This window comes from Lithobates pipiens, unplaced genomic scaffold (genome assembly GCF_037356315.1).
Source record: "Lithobates pipiens isolate NorthernLeopardFrog02 unplaced genomic scaffold, aLitPip1_a1.2 Scaffold_18, whole genome shotgun sequence".
Lineage (NCBI taxonomy): Eukaryota > Metazoa > Chordata > Amphibia > Anura > Ranidae > Lithobates > Lithobates pipiens.
Window position 1 is genome coordinate 581,256,347 of NW_027507758.1, and position 13,766 is coordinate 581,270,112.

The 13,766-nt window shown below is 43.1% G+C and overlaps 1 protein-coding gene across 6 annotated transcripts in view; it reads right to left on the reverse strand.

The window, feature by feature from the left end:
* MAPRE3 (microtubule associated protein RP/EB family member 3) overlaps positions 1–13,766 on the reverse strand; it is a 170,416-nt gene that overhangs the window by 29,115 nt on the left and 127,535 nt on the right. For all 6 annotated transcript variants that reach the window (XR_013276970.1, XM_077489103.1, XM_077489105.1 and 3 more), the window contains 3 exons: positions 8,647–8,774; positions 6,195–6,340; positions 4,401–4,602 (listed from right to left, as the gene is read on the reverse strand). Coding sequence is in view for 5 of the 6 variants with exons in the window: in XM_077489101.1 (XP_077345227.1) it covers positions 4,401–4,602; positions 6,195–6,340; positions 8,647–8,774 (476 nt within the window). In the remaining variant the exon portion in view is untranslated. The remainder of the gene's footprint in view (positions 1–4,400; positions 4,603–6,194; positions 6,341–8,646; positions 8,775–13,766) is intronic.

Below are 13,766 nucleotides of genomic sequence, written 5' to 3' on the forward strand. Positions count from 1 at the left end.
CCTGTGGTTCTGTTTAAAGACTGGCTTGCTGACATCCCTTCTGGCTCCTTATCCTGCTTCCTGTTGCTCTACTTGGATCCTTGACTTCTGGCCTGGCTGATTACCCAATCTGGTTATTGAACTCTGGCCTGGCTGACTACTCGATCCGGTTACTGGACTCTGCCTATGCTTTGACTATGCTTTTTCTATTTAGCTTTTTATTTTTATTTAATAAACAAGTGTGATTTAATTGTACTTCTGTCTCGGTCTGATTCATGGTTTCTGACAACACCTCCCCAGAGGACCCGCAAGTTTTGCCCAGAGGAGTCCCATTCCCATGACATGACACTCTTCCTTCGAGCCCCCCTTGTCACGTCTCTTTGTTTTCGCCTTAAAGTCGTGTTCCACCCCAAAAAAATAAATGCATAAATGTGCCTAAAAAAAAATTGCCCCTTCCCTCTTGTCAATCATCTGGGACACATGACAGGTCCCAGATGATTGCCTGGCCAATCACGGCGCACGGCGCCGCTCGCGCATGCGCACTGAGTGCCCGGCTGTGAAGTCACACCCAGGTGCCCACAGTTACAATGCCGACACCGCCGAACGGAGGGGGAGACTAGCGGGGCTTCGATCCCCCACATCGCTGGACCCTGGGACAGGTAAGTGTCCGATTATTAAAAGTCAGCAGCTGCAGTATTTGTAGCTGCTGACTTTTAATTTTTTTTTATAATGGGAACACCTCTTTTAAGTACCACGGATTCTATTCTTTTTGGAGCCAAAATAGTCCTACAAATCACATGTAAAGTGCAGCAAATTCCCCCCCCCCCCCCCCCCCTCAACTAGGAGATATGGTCATGGTGGCGAGGATGTTTGCAGGACTATACTCATCAGCCTGTACAAGTCCCAAGCCTGGTATGGCTGCTTTCTTTTTGAGGAACTTCAACCAGCAACTTTGTATGCTCTAACTGCTCATTACACTTTTGTTTTTTTGCTCCTGGATCATCATTTTTTTCTAGTTGATTGTTCTACTATGTTTTGGCAGTATGCCTGCACCAGTTGGAGTGGGTGTAGGGCAGGGGGGGGGGTTATTTTGTTAATAGATGGCAATACAGATGATAAAGGTACATTTAAGATGCTATGTAGATGTGTGCTTTCTGATTTATGCTTAGCAATTTGGATTCTTCTACTGCTGACACCTGGCGGGCCACTGTAGGGACCCTTTTAATTTGCAAATGGTGGGGTGGTGGTGGTATAATGATCTTCTATTTGATTATAAAAAAATTTTGACATGGCGTCTATAAAATTTCTTACCTGAAATGTGAGGAGTTTGCGCGATAAGGTTAAACGATCGGCAACCCTCTCCTTCCTTAAAGTGACACTAAAGGTTAATTTTTTTTTTAAAATAACAAACATGTCATACTTACCTACACTGTTCAGCTCGTTTTGCACAGAGTGGCCCTGAACCTCGTCTTCTGTGGTCCCTCGGCGGCTCTTCCCCACAGCAGAAAACCCCCTGGGAGAAGCACTCTCCCAGGGGGTTACCTTGAGGGCACACTCCCGAGTCCAGCATTCGGTGTCCATAGACGCCGAATGCAGGACTTGGCCCCACCCCCCGGAGGCCATGTCATTGGATTTGATTGGCAGCAGAGGCAGCCAATGGCTGCATTGCTATTAATCTCTCCAATCAACAGCCAATAACTCCCTAGCAGAGAGACAGCGCGTCCCCGTGGGACAAGTTCAAGGGCTCAGGTAAGTAAAACAGGTGGCTGGGGGGTCGGTCACTGACAGGTGTTTTTTTACCTTAATGCATAGGATGCATTAAGGTGAAAAAACACAAACCTTTACAACCCCTTTAAGAAGCAACGTGCAGATGTAGTGTGCTGGTTGAGACCCATGTAGAGGGGCGACTACAGCTGCCTCTCTGCCACCCATGGGTTGGGTGGGCCTTTCATTCAACCCACACAACCCATGCACAGGGAGTTTCAGTTCTTATAGCCAAGTCAATACATTTTGAGTTGTGTGATGTCTCCTCTGACTCCCAGGGGCGATATGTCTTTTTGTCTGTCAAACTGTATGGGGAACCTTTTCTTTTATTAGCCTGCTACATTCCCCCACAATTTTGTACTGCTGTTCTTACAGAAGGGTTTGCATTTGTGGCTCGCTATCCTTCGATTCAGGCCACTTGGATGTGAGACTTTAATACCACAATGGATCCCAGTCTAGATAGAACCCAACCGGGGGTGCCACCTTCAGGGGCTGCGCATGAAACCAGATTCTCTAAATTGATGTCTACTTTTAATTTAATTGACACGTGGCATCATAAGTACCCACTCGCCCTAGCTTATGCATGTTTTTCATCCACACGCAACACCTTTTCACGTATAGATTTAATTATGATATCCCGTATACTTGCTCCACATTTGAAGAAATCTGCCTTTTGCCCTAGGATTCTCTCTGATCATAGCCCTGGATTACCCTGACCGCCCTGGATGATAAACCACCCCGCTCCTGGTGCCTAAACCCGTATTGGTTATTACTGTTGCCAGAGGATGGGGAGCTCATGAATATCTGGAAACTATATTTCACGGTAAATGATCAGTCTGTTTCCCCATCTGCAGTGTGAGAATATTTTAAGGTACATGTTCGTTCTACTCTGATTTCCCACATTAATAGGTTGAAGGCTAGCTCTGCTGCTGCCGCTGATAAGGCAATAGCGGAGTTATCCTCTACTGAAAAGTCCTATGCACGTGACCCCACACCAGCCCAAGCTGACTTGCTCAAGCTGCAAACTAGAGTGGTGAACCAGTTACACTATGAGATGGCTAGGCGAAAACTCATTTTTTCCAAACAAAAACGATTTGATCACGATGAGCACTACTAGCATAGTTAGTACATAGTGAAGATAGGCCACCAGTTGTAATATCACTTCATGGTGATGGGGGAGAACAGATTACTGACCCTGCTAGGGTAACTGATAAATTTAGAGACTTCTTTGCAGAATTATACACGTCTACAACCACAGAACGTCTACAACCACAGAAGATGGGGATTTGATTAATCTCTTTTTCGAAAGAATCACCTTCCCGCAACTTACAGACGATCACTGTTAGAGGCCCCTCTCACGACCAAATTAGAGAGGCACTTGCTAGCTTCGCTAGATCCAAGTCTCCAGGCTCAGATGGCCTACCCATCCCATCAAATTTTATTTAAAGTACGGTGAGATACTTACCCCTAAACTGCTAGCTCTTTATAACTATGCCTTTGAATCCTTTAAATTACCTCCCTCTATGAGAGAGGCGATTATAATTTTGAGACTGAAGCCAGGAAAGGACCTGGGACAACCCGCCTCTTTTACCCTTTTACAGGCCGATATCAAGATCCTAGCTAAGGTTCTTGCTCTCCGCCTCAACCAAGTTATCTTGACCCTGGTACATGCAGACTAGGCAGGTTTCATGCCAGGGCGTAGCACCTCATTTAATCTAAGAAGACTGTACATTAACCTGCAAGCCCCACATGAGGAGGTTGGTTCACTGATGGTAGTGATTCTGGATATGGCTAAAGCATTTGACTCGGTGGAGTGGAGGTATTTGTGGAAATGCTTGGAGTGCTATGGATTTGGGCCTAAGATTATCAAATGGATCCAATTATTGTATCGGGACTCGCAGGCCAAGGTGGTGGCTAATGGATGGCCCTCCCCCGCGTTTTGCCTCGCGATAGGTAGGAGACAGGGCTGTCTGTTATCCCCATTGCTATATGTATTGGCAGCGGAACCCCTTGCTATCTGTATACGGGAGAACCCAGAGATCCATGGGTGGCTTAAATGCATTACGGACAATAGAACAATTTGGATAATTTTCTGGGCTTAAGATCAACTGGGAAAAGTCGCAAATCCTACCTCTTGATAGCTTCCCACCATCTGAGGTCCAGGCCAGTCTCCAATACAAAGAGTGTCTCTCATTAAATACCTAGGAGTACATGTATCTAGGATCCCAGCTGATTACATCTCTCTCAATGTGGAACCTCCCCGCTCAATCAGCGCTGCTGTGGATGGGGGGATTCCAGTTTATTTTTGTTGAATGGAAAAAAAAACAAAAAAACCTGACCCTTCTATGGCAAGCCTTACACAAAAAGGAAACACTCCTCCCTCCTCTTTCCCACTTTCCCAGATAATACAAACAAACCTTATAACTAATTAATCTCTATGCAGGAAGCTTCTATAAAAGCAGTGCTGAGCAGAGCTTTCTTAAATACGCACCACAGAGGCACCCTGTATATATATATATATATATATATATATATATATATATATATATATATATAATTATTATTATTATTTTTTTAACAAAAAGGTTACAATTGAAAACCAAAAATAACAGTTTATTTAAAAAAAACACATCAACAACAGAAAAATATAATCATACCTGCTGTGCCGATTGGTTTCTTGGGCTTGTTGAAGACCTGGTCTCCTGGGTTAGGTGGGGGCGCTACGTCTTGTCCTTGTCTGGCCAATAGGGGGTCGTAATCCTTGCCATCATAATTTGCATCAAATAATTTCTTAAACCACTGGATGAATTCAAAGTTGTCCTGGAACTTTCCCTTTACTAGTTTCTCTACTGGAATAATCTGTAGAGAGGTAGAGATTATTTGTGTCTGTACTGGGATTGAGTCTGACATTGACACATCACAGCAAAGGATCCAGGTAATACAGTACATGAATGATCCAAAAATGAGATGAAAGTGTATCTATAGCCAAAACCGTTTTATTAGCTTGCACAGAGTAGTAAACATGTAGGACCGCTGTTAGGGTTCAATTACTGCCTGTATGCTTACTGGGGAGATTCGCTTGCTGTAATTGTTGTGGCGACTACTGAAAAGTGGAGGGAAAATCATAAATTTTGAGTTGTCACTAAAATAGAAAAAGATGGGAAATCCTCCAGTTGGGACACATGTTCCAATGACAACTGCCCAAGCCATTTTGGAGATATTTCTTCTTACTTCCAAATTTGTCTATAAGGCAGGAAGACAAAAGAAATCTCTCAAATAGGATTCAGAAGGAAAACAAAAAACAGCAGAGGTGTTTAACGTGGAACTTCTCTAATTCCTCTGGTGGAGGCAGAAGGTGGTCATTCTTTCAGACTTGGGCAGCACTAACGTCATGACTTATGAGTGCATCTTAGTCCTGGAATACTTTGAATCCAGCTTTCGTAAATGATACGACCCCTAGGGGGCAACAGGCTGGGTTCATAGAAAATAGGCAGAATTATATGAGGTTGTCTTGGTAAATAGACGTATGAGTGCTGCCAGCATTGCTGCAGAGGTTGAAGGGTTGGACTATTGAGCATCTGTGGGGCATCCTCAAACAGAAGGTGGGTGGGCACAAAGTCTCTAACATCCACTTTAACATCAACCAGCTCTGTGATGTCGTCATGGAGAAGTAGAAGAGGACTCCAGTGGAAACCTGTGAAGCTCTGGTGAACTCCATGCCCAAGAGGGTTAATGCCATGCTGGAAAATAATGGTGGCCACACAAAATATTGACACTTTGGGCCCAATTTGGACATTTTCACTTAGGGGTGTACTCACTTTTTTTGCCAGCAGTTTAGACATTAATGGCTGTGTGGTGAGTTATTTTGAGGGGACAGGAAATTTACACTGTTATATAAACTGTACCCTCACTACTTTACATTGTAGCAAAGTATCATTTCTTCAGTGTTGTCACATGAAAAGATATAATAAAATATTTACAAAAATGTGAGGGGTGTACTCACTTTTGTGAGATACTGTATATTTCACAGTTTTTTTCATGGCTTAAATTTTTATTTTATACTATTGTATTATTACCGAATTCATACTAAAGGATGTAAATTAATATTCACGGTTCTATGCTTTTTTGGGTGGTATTTGGTTAAAGGTTGGCGCAGTCATCCACTAAAATTAATGTATTGCACATCCCATACCACTGGAATTTATGATTACAGCAGACCTAGCACACAAATGCTAAAGAAACAGACTAATTTATTAGTTCATTTAATTTTGGGCCGGTGACACAAACTCACACATAATGTGGAGAGCTGTCTACATTAAGTTTGGCAATTCAGTAACTGTGATGGTCAGGTATCCACAAAACCTTGGTATTACATTCTACCATAAATTACTGTGACCACTGCAACGTAAATGAATATACGGTCCCCCACACACTGGATACAGCAAACTTACTTTGTCTACGCCCATCTTCTTGAAGCCAGCCTGTAAGACTTTGAAGTTGTGGATGTATTCATGTTCCAGCTTGGCCTGAAATTTCACCTTTTTCAGTAAGATACAGCCGGGGAAGAGCATGTCCATAAACTGACAGTAGGCTGCACCTGTAGAGAGACGACAACTGCTACAGAACCACTTTATTGCCTTTACCCTCCTAAATACTAATTCAGTCCAAGCACTGATAGTTCTAGTAAGATCTTGTATAGCACTAATAGTAGCACTGATTATTTGTCCTTTCTACTTGATTATTTTTTTCACCTACATGTCTGTCTCACTCTATTAGACCTGTCTAGTCTCTCATTAGAGGCCCCTTTCACTTCATTAGTGCCATAAAGAATAGGGCCCTTATGATGAGGGCTGGTCTATTTAAACCACATTTAAAAGTGGAACCCACCACACATTTTCTGCTATTATAGCAATTCCACTTAAAAAGTTTTATTTTAGGTATAGGTGGAGCCCAGTGGGTTGTTTCAGTCTTTTGGAGTCTTCTATGTAATCATTAGTCCAAAAGTGAGATCCCTCAGTCATAATTTTGGCTCTGTTCCAGTCAACCTGCGAGTCCTGGGTGTCCGTAGCCACCTTTGTGTATTCCAACTACCACTGGTACATTCTCCATAACAGTAAAAAAATAAATAGCAATCCAGCACTTATGGTGGTCATCAGATAACAAATCACCAGGTGGGCAACTCTAACACAAGGAAGTAAATAAAGCCCTGCCTCTACCAAGATGGCTGCCTCCAACCAGGCAATGCAGAACCAGGCATGGTAAGTCATTAATGGTGGAAAGATGAGCTGTAGGGAGAAAAGAGGTAATACTGGTGACTAGTTCTTTGCCCTCTGCTTAGCCTTTTTGGGCACACCTTCCACCTTCCACAACAAGCGAACCTTAAGAGACTTTTGGTATATGAAGCTTCAACTAGATTCCCATTAGATGTATTTTAACAGGGACATCGGCATCTGAAATCTTTGGAAGTGTCCAATGGACATAAAATGACAGGCTGCAGTGCTGGAACAGCAGGGGGTTAAGAGACATGGGACATTGGAGAGATGAGTTTAAGAACCCTTCTACTGCAGGGGGATTGACCTTTTGGAATTTCAATAATGCTGACAGGATCGCTTTAAATTAAGTATTTTTTTAAAGAAAAATTCAGGGTGTGGATATTGGTCCAGCTTGGACCAATGTAAATATCTACATACCATACCTATGGGATCTCTCTAGAAGCTGGAAATCACTGTCCGCTACTCCAGTGATTTCCACAAGCTTCCATATCCTGTGTAGAGCGGCTTCTCTGCTGCTGCATTCTCAACAAAGGAGGTTGGCCACTTGGCTTCGGTGCCGTTAAGAGATCACATTGTATCTTCTCTAAGCCCTTGTACACACGGTCGGACATTCAGACAACAAAATCCGTCGGCTTTTGTCAGACGGATTTTGTCCGAAACTTGTGTTGCATACACAAGGTTGGACAAAGTTGTCGGAAAATCCGATCGTACGTAACGTGATGACGTTATTTCGTTACAACGGGACTACGTTCAGGCTAGTACCCAATAGCTTTGGTCTAGGAATTTGATCTGAGCATGCGTGGCACTTTGTCCGATCGGAATTCTCTACACACAAACGGACAAAGTCCGATCGGATCATGTTGTCGGAAAGTTTTATAGCCCAGCTCTAAAACTTTATCCGTCGGATATTCCGACGGAAACAGTCCGATGGAGCCCACATACTGTCGGATTATCCAACAACACGGTCCGATCGGACATTTTCCGTCGGAATGTCCGACCATGTGTACAAGGGCTAACAATGCAAAATGTTCTCTGACTGGACTTGTCCAATCAGAGAATACATTTCATTCAATGAGAAAATGCAAACCAATCTCTGAATGGCACAAATGCCCAGCAGCTGACCTCCTTTTTTCAAAATGTAGCTGAGCAGGTACTCTGCACGGGACGTGGAAGCAAGTGGAGATCAGGGAGATTCATCATCTTTATTCGTCATGTTTACCATTATCACCAAAAGTGAAAGCAAAAGGAAAACCTAAATTTTGGTTGTCCCAGAAAAGTATTAATGGGGAAATTTTCCAATGTAGATACTAGCTCTGGTGATCCTGGTGACAACCAGGGTTCCCTTTCTTTGGAGGGATTTCATCTTACTCCCTGTGTTGGCTATGGGACAGGAAGTGAAGGAAAATCTCCCCTATGGGACACAGAGAGCAAAAATAAAATTGAAAGGCGTTATTACCCTATCATATTCTATTTAAATTGCAAAAAAAAGGTTTTGCATTTAGTTCTACTTTAAAATAAGTACAGATATCTAATAAAAAGTGTCCCTTATGTCTTTGACAAACCTTATAATGCTAGCTTTGTCTGTGACTACCTTTCACCAAAGCAAAAGAAAATATGGATTCTGTCCTACCTGAGCACAGTTGCTCTATTTTGGTGTAGCTGAGTTGTAAAGAGTCGTTGACCCATGCCAGCATGTCATGACGACTCAGGTTCTCGCTGGTCACAGAGGTGGAATAAACATTGACCGCCATCCCCCAGCTGAAATATAAAATTGTTGTCATTAGTGGTGATATGGGCTGTTCATCCTTGAGACTGATCAATAACACAATTCTTGTTGCACAGTGTTACATTAATAACTTCCTGAAAGCACCAAATGCATCCCTTATAACTGATCATAGCCCTGCCTTTCACTGCAAAAAAGAAACCTTGAGGTCCGAAGAAGGGCCCACACATGCGGAGTCCAATCACTTGTTTGCAATTTACTTACCCAAGGAAAACTAAAATATCAGTTTTGGATGGACTGATCATTTAAAGTTCGCAGCAGGAAGGATATGTCTTAGGTAGGAGAGATGAGGGAAGCTTGAAGGACAACTGATATAGAGGATGTGCTGAAAACAGTAAATCAGTTTTCAGAGACAGATGCGGTTTTGATGCAGAACTCACGTAAAGGACAGAAATGCCCTGTCTGACACACTACCACCCCCTGTAACTCAACGCTAACCCTCCCTGTAACCCTAACACTAACCATCAAACTCTGCTACCTGTACACTACCCCTCCTGTAAACAAAACACTTACCTGCCATGACAATTCAACCTTAGTCCTCTCAGTAACCCTTGATACTTACCCTCCCAGTAACCTAACCCTCCCTGTAACCTCAACACTATCCCTTCCTGTATACGAAACACTTACCTGCCCTGAAACTTCAATGTCGCGTACACATGATCGGAAATTCGGCCAGCAAAAGACGAGAGCTTTTGGTCATAAAATGCGATCGTGTGTATGCTTCATCTGACTTTTGCTGGCCGAATTTAAATTTTTCGGTCGGAAAAAGTTCCTATCCAAAAATGCATTTGTGTCTATGCAATTCCTACGCGCAAAAACTCACGCATGCTCAGATTCAATGACGAGACAGAAGCTATATGCTAATGGCTATTGAACTTCCTTTTTCTAGTCCCGTCGTACGTGTTGTACTTCACCGTGTTCTTGACGGTCGGAATTTGGTGTGACCGTGTGTATGCAAGACAGCTTGAGTGAAATCCTGTCGGAATTCCGTCAGGAAAACCATCAGAGCTTTTTCTGACCAAAATTCCGATCGTGTCTACCCGGCATAACACTAAACCTCCCAGTAACCTCAGCACTAACCCTCTCAGTAACCTCAGCACTAACCCTCCCAGTAACCTCAACACTATCCCTACCAGTAACCTCAACACTATCCCTATCAGTAACCTCAGCACTAACCCTCCCAGTAACCTCAACACTATCCCTATCAGTAACCTCAACACTATCCCTCCCAGTAACCTCAGCACTAACCCTCCCAGTAACCTCAACACTATCCCTCCCAGTAACCTCAACACTATCCCTATCAGTAACCTCAACACTATCCCTCCCAGTAACCTCAGCACTAACCCTCCCAGTAACCTCAACACTATCCCTCCCAGTAACCTCAACACTATCCCTCCCAGTAACCTCAACACTAACCTTCCCTGTAACCCTGTAACCCTCATATTAGCAATACCTGTAAACATGAAAACTATTTGCAACCCTAGTACTAACCCTTCTTGTAACTCCAACTCTAATCTTTCCTGGAAACTCAATACCAACCTGTCCTCTAATTCCAACATTAACCCTCCCTGTAAACCTAAAACTTACCTGTCCTGCAATTTCAACATTAACCCTCCCTGTAAACCCCAACAATAAACCCCCCTGTAACCACAACATTTACCTACCTTGTAACCCCAACACTAATCTACATTGAAACCCCAACAGTAACCCTTCCTTTAACCTCAACACTTATCTTTCCTGTACATTCCACACTAATCCTCCCTGTAACCCTAATACCGCGTACACGCGGTCAGATTTTCAAACAACAAATGTTCGATGTGAGCTTTTTGTCAGAAATTCCGACCGTGTGTAGGCTCCATCGGACATTTTCCATCAGAATTTCCGACAAACAAAATTTGAGATCTGGATTTCAAATTTTCCGACAACAGAATCCATTGTCAGAAATTGCGATCATGTGTACACAATTCCGATGCACAAAGTTCCACGCATGCTCGGAATCAAGCAGAAGAGCCGCACTGGCTATTGAACTTCATTTTTCTTGGCTCCTCGTACGTGTTGTAAATCACCGCGTTCTTGGCGATCGGAATCTCCGACAAGATTTGTGTGAACGTGTGTATGCAAGATAAGTTTGAGCCACCATCCGTCGGGAAAAAAAACATGGATTTGTTGTCGCAATGTGCGATCGTGTGTATGCAGCATAACACTAAATCTCCCTTTAATAAACTGAATCCCTTAGCACAAGAAATTTCCATTGTTAAAGTAAATTTGGTTATCTACCTACTTTGCACTCGCACTATAGCCGAAAGACTGCTACAGATCGGCCTTAAAATGCCGGGAGGGCGAACATGGACGTAATCCCGTTTTTCCGTTGTCCGTGGCGTGCTATGTGATCGCTGAGTCCTTGGGACTCAGCTGATCATAGATTGGGTAAAGGGTCAATCACAGTGGGCCCTTTACCACGTGATCAGCTGTCAGCCAATGACAGCTGATCACGGATGAAAACAGAAGTCAGTTATGAGCTTTTTTCCTTACGCTGTCAGCGTGAAGAAAAGAAGAAAGCCGTTACCAGCTTCTGTTAGGGGGACATTGGTCCCACACAGTGCACATCAGTGCTGCTAATCAGTGTCCTGCAGTTCTGCTAATTAGTGCCATCTCTCAGTGTCCAGCCAGTGCCTTATCATCAGTGTCACTTATCGGTGCTGTCTACCAGTGCCCATCAGTGGCACTTATCAGTGCCACCACTCTGTGCCACCAATCAGTTCCCATCAGTCCCATCCATCAGTGCAGCCTCATCAGTGCCTCCAGATCAGTGCCCACCAGTGCCGACTCATCAGTGCCACCTCATCAGTACAGTCTATCAGTGCCCATCAGTGCCGCCTCATCAGCGCACATCAATGAAGGACAAATATTACCTGTTTGCCAAATTATATAACAAAATATGAATAACATTTATTTTTCAACATTTTCGGTCTTAGTGGTGATTAAATAACAACAAAAAAAAGCTCTGTTTGTGTGGAAAAAAAAGATAAACATTTCATATAGGTATAGTGTTGCATGACCGCGCAATTGCCATTCAAAGTGTGAGAGCGGGCCTGGGTAGGAACAGGGGTATAAGTGCCCAGTAAGCAAGTGGTTAATAACTTGCATTATTCACTTTATAACTTGACAGGGCCTCCTTAACCACTCTATACAGCCTCACTGATACAAGTTAATCGTTTGCATCTCTGGCAAATACCATTATGTGTGTAGTATAATGCAGCGTACACACGATTGGAATTTTGGTCGGAAAAAGCTCTGATGGTTTTCCCAACGGAATTCCGACGGGCTTTCGCTCAAGCTGTCTTGCATACACACAGTCACACCAAATTCTGACCGGCAAGAACACGGTGACGCGGTGACGTACAACATGTACGACGGGACTAGAAAAAGGAAGTTCAATAGGCAGTAGCCAATAGCTTCCATCTCTTAGTTGAATCTGAGCATGCGTGTCGGAATTGCATACACACGATTGGAATTTCCATCGGAAAAATTGAGAACCTGCTCTGAATCCATCAGAATTTTGCTGGCTGAATTTCCGCCTGCAACATTCTGATGGAGCATACACACGGTCGCATTTTCCGAAGAAAAGCTCTCATCTGTCTTTTGCTGGCCGAAATTCCGACCGTGTGTATGCGGCATAAGTCTATACTTCCAATCAAAGTCTGGTGTGAAATCCCTGTACAGTGGCAGCATAAAAAAAAATGTATGCTTAATTTTAAAGACAAAGGGTCACCATACACATTACAATAACATTTTTCAGTGCAACACATGTAAACGCACTGCAACATGCATAAATGTAAGAATCTAAAAAAAAGTCTGAAGTTTTCTCTAAAAAAATGTATATCAGCGCAACGCAGAGCATGTAAAAATGCAACCTTGCATGCCACTGCCTGTACGTTTACCTGCACTCAATGCACACATTACAGTGTGAATGGACTCTGTTAGTAGCTAAGGATAACAGCTTCACTTTTGGTCTGCTGTTTGGTGAATCAGCCCCAACATGCCAGAAATCACATTTGTCTCACTGGTTTGGAGTTTCTGTGATTACAGTTTGTGGTTCCAACATCTCCACCATCTGTTCCTTCATCAAATATTTTTATACAATATTCCTTTTCTTAGATGGTAGAGCCAGAGACTGGCACACGTACCAACAGATGGTCTGTGCCAACTAAAAAAAAATCTTCACAAGACTCCATAACAGGACTGAAAACAGAGTCAAATTTATATTGCCCTGCCGCAAATCAATATGATTAACACAGTGAAGACCATTGCCAGATGATGGATACACACCAAGTGATCAGTTAAGTATTTACGGAATTAACACCAAACTGGCATTTCAATTGGAGCAACCATTTTCAACTAGTGTAAGAAGATTGTTCTTTAAATTGGTCAGTGGGAAAAATGATCCCTACGTTTGTGGTCAGTAGGAAGAATACTCTACATTGGTGGTCAGTGAGAAGAATGCTCCTTACATTGGTGGTCACTGAGAATAATGCTCCTTACATTGGTGGTCAGTGAGAAGGATGTACCTTAAATTGGCAGTCAGTGAGAAGAATGTTCCTTACATTTCTGGCCAATTTGAAGAATGTTCCTTACATTGGTGGTCAGAGAGAGGAATGTTCCTTACATTGGTGATCAGCGAGAAGAATGTTCCTTAAATTGGTGGTCAGTGAGAAAAATGTTCCTTACATTGGTGGTCAGAGAGAGGAATGTTCCTTACATTGGTGATCAGCGAGAAGAATGTTCCTTAAATTGGTGGTCAGTGAGAAAAATGTTCCTTACATTGGTGGTTAGTGGAAAGATTGTTCCCTACATTGGTGGTCAGTGAGAAGAATGCTCCTTACATTGGTAGTCACTGAGAAGAATATTTCTTACGTTGGTGATTAGTGAGAAGAAGGTTGCTTACATTGGGGGTCAAAAAGAATAAT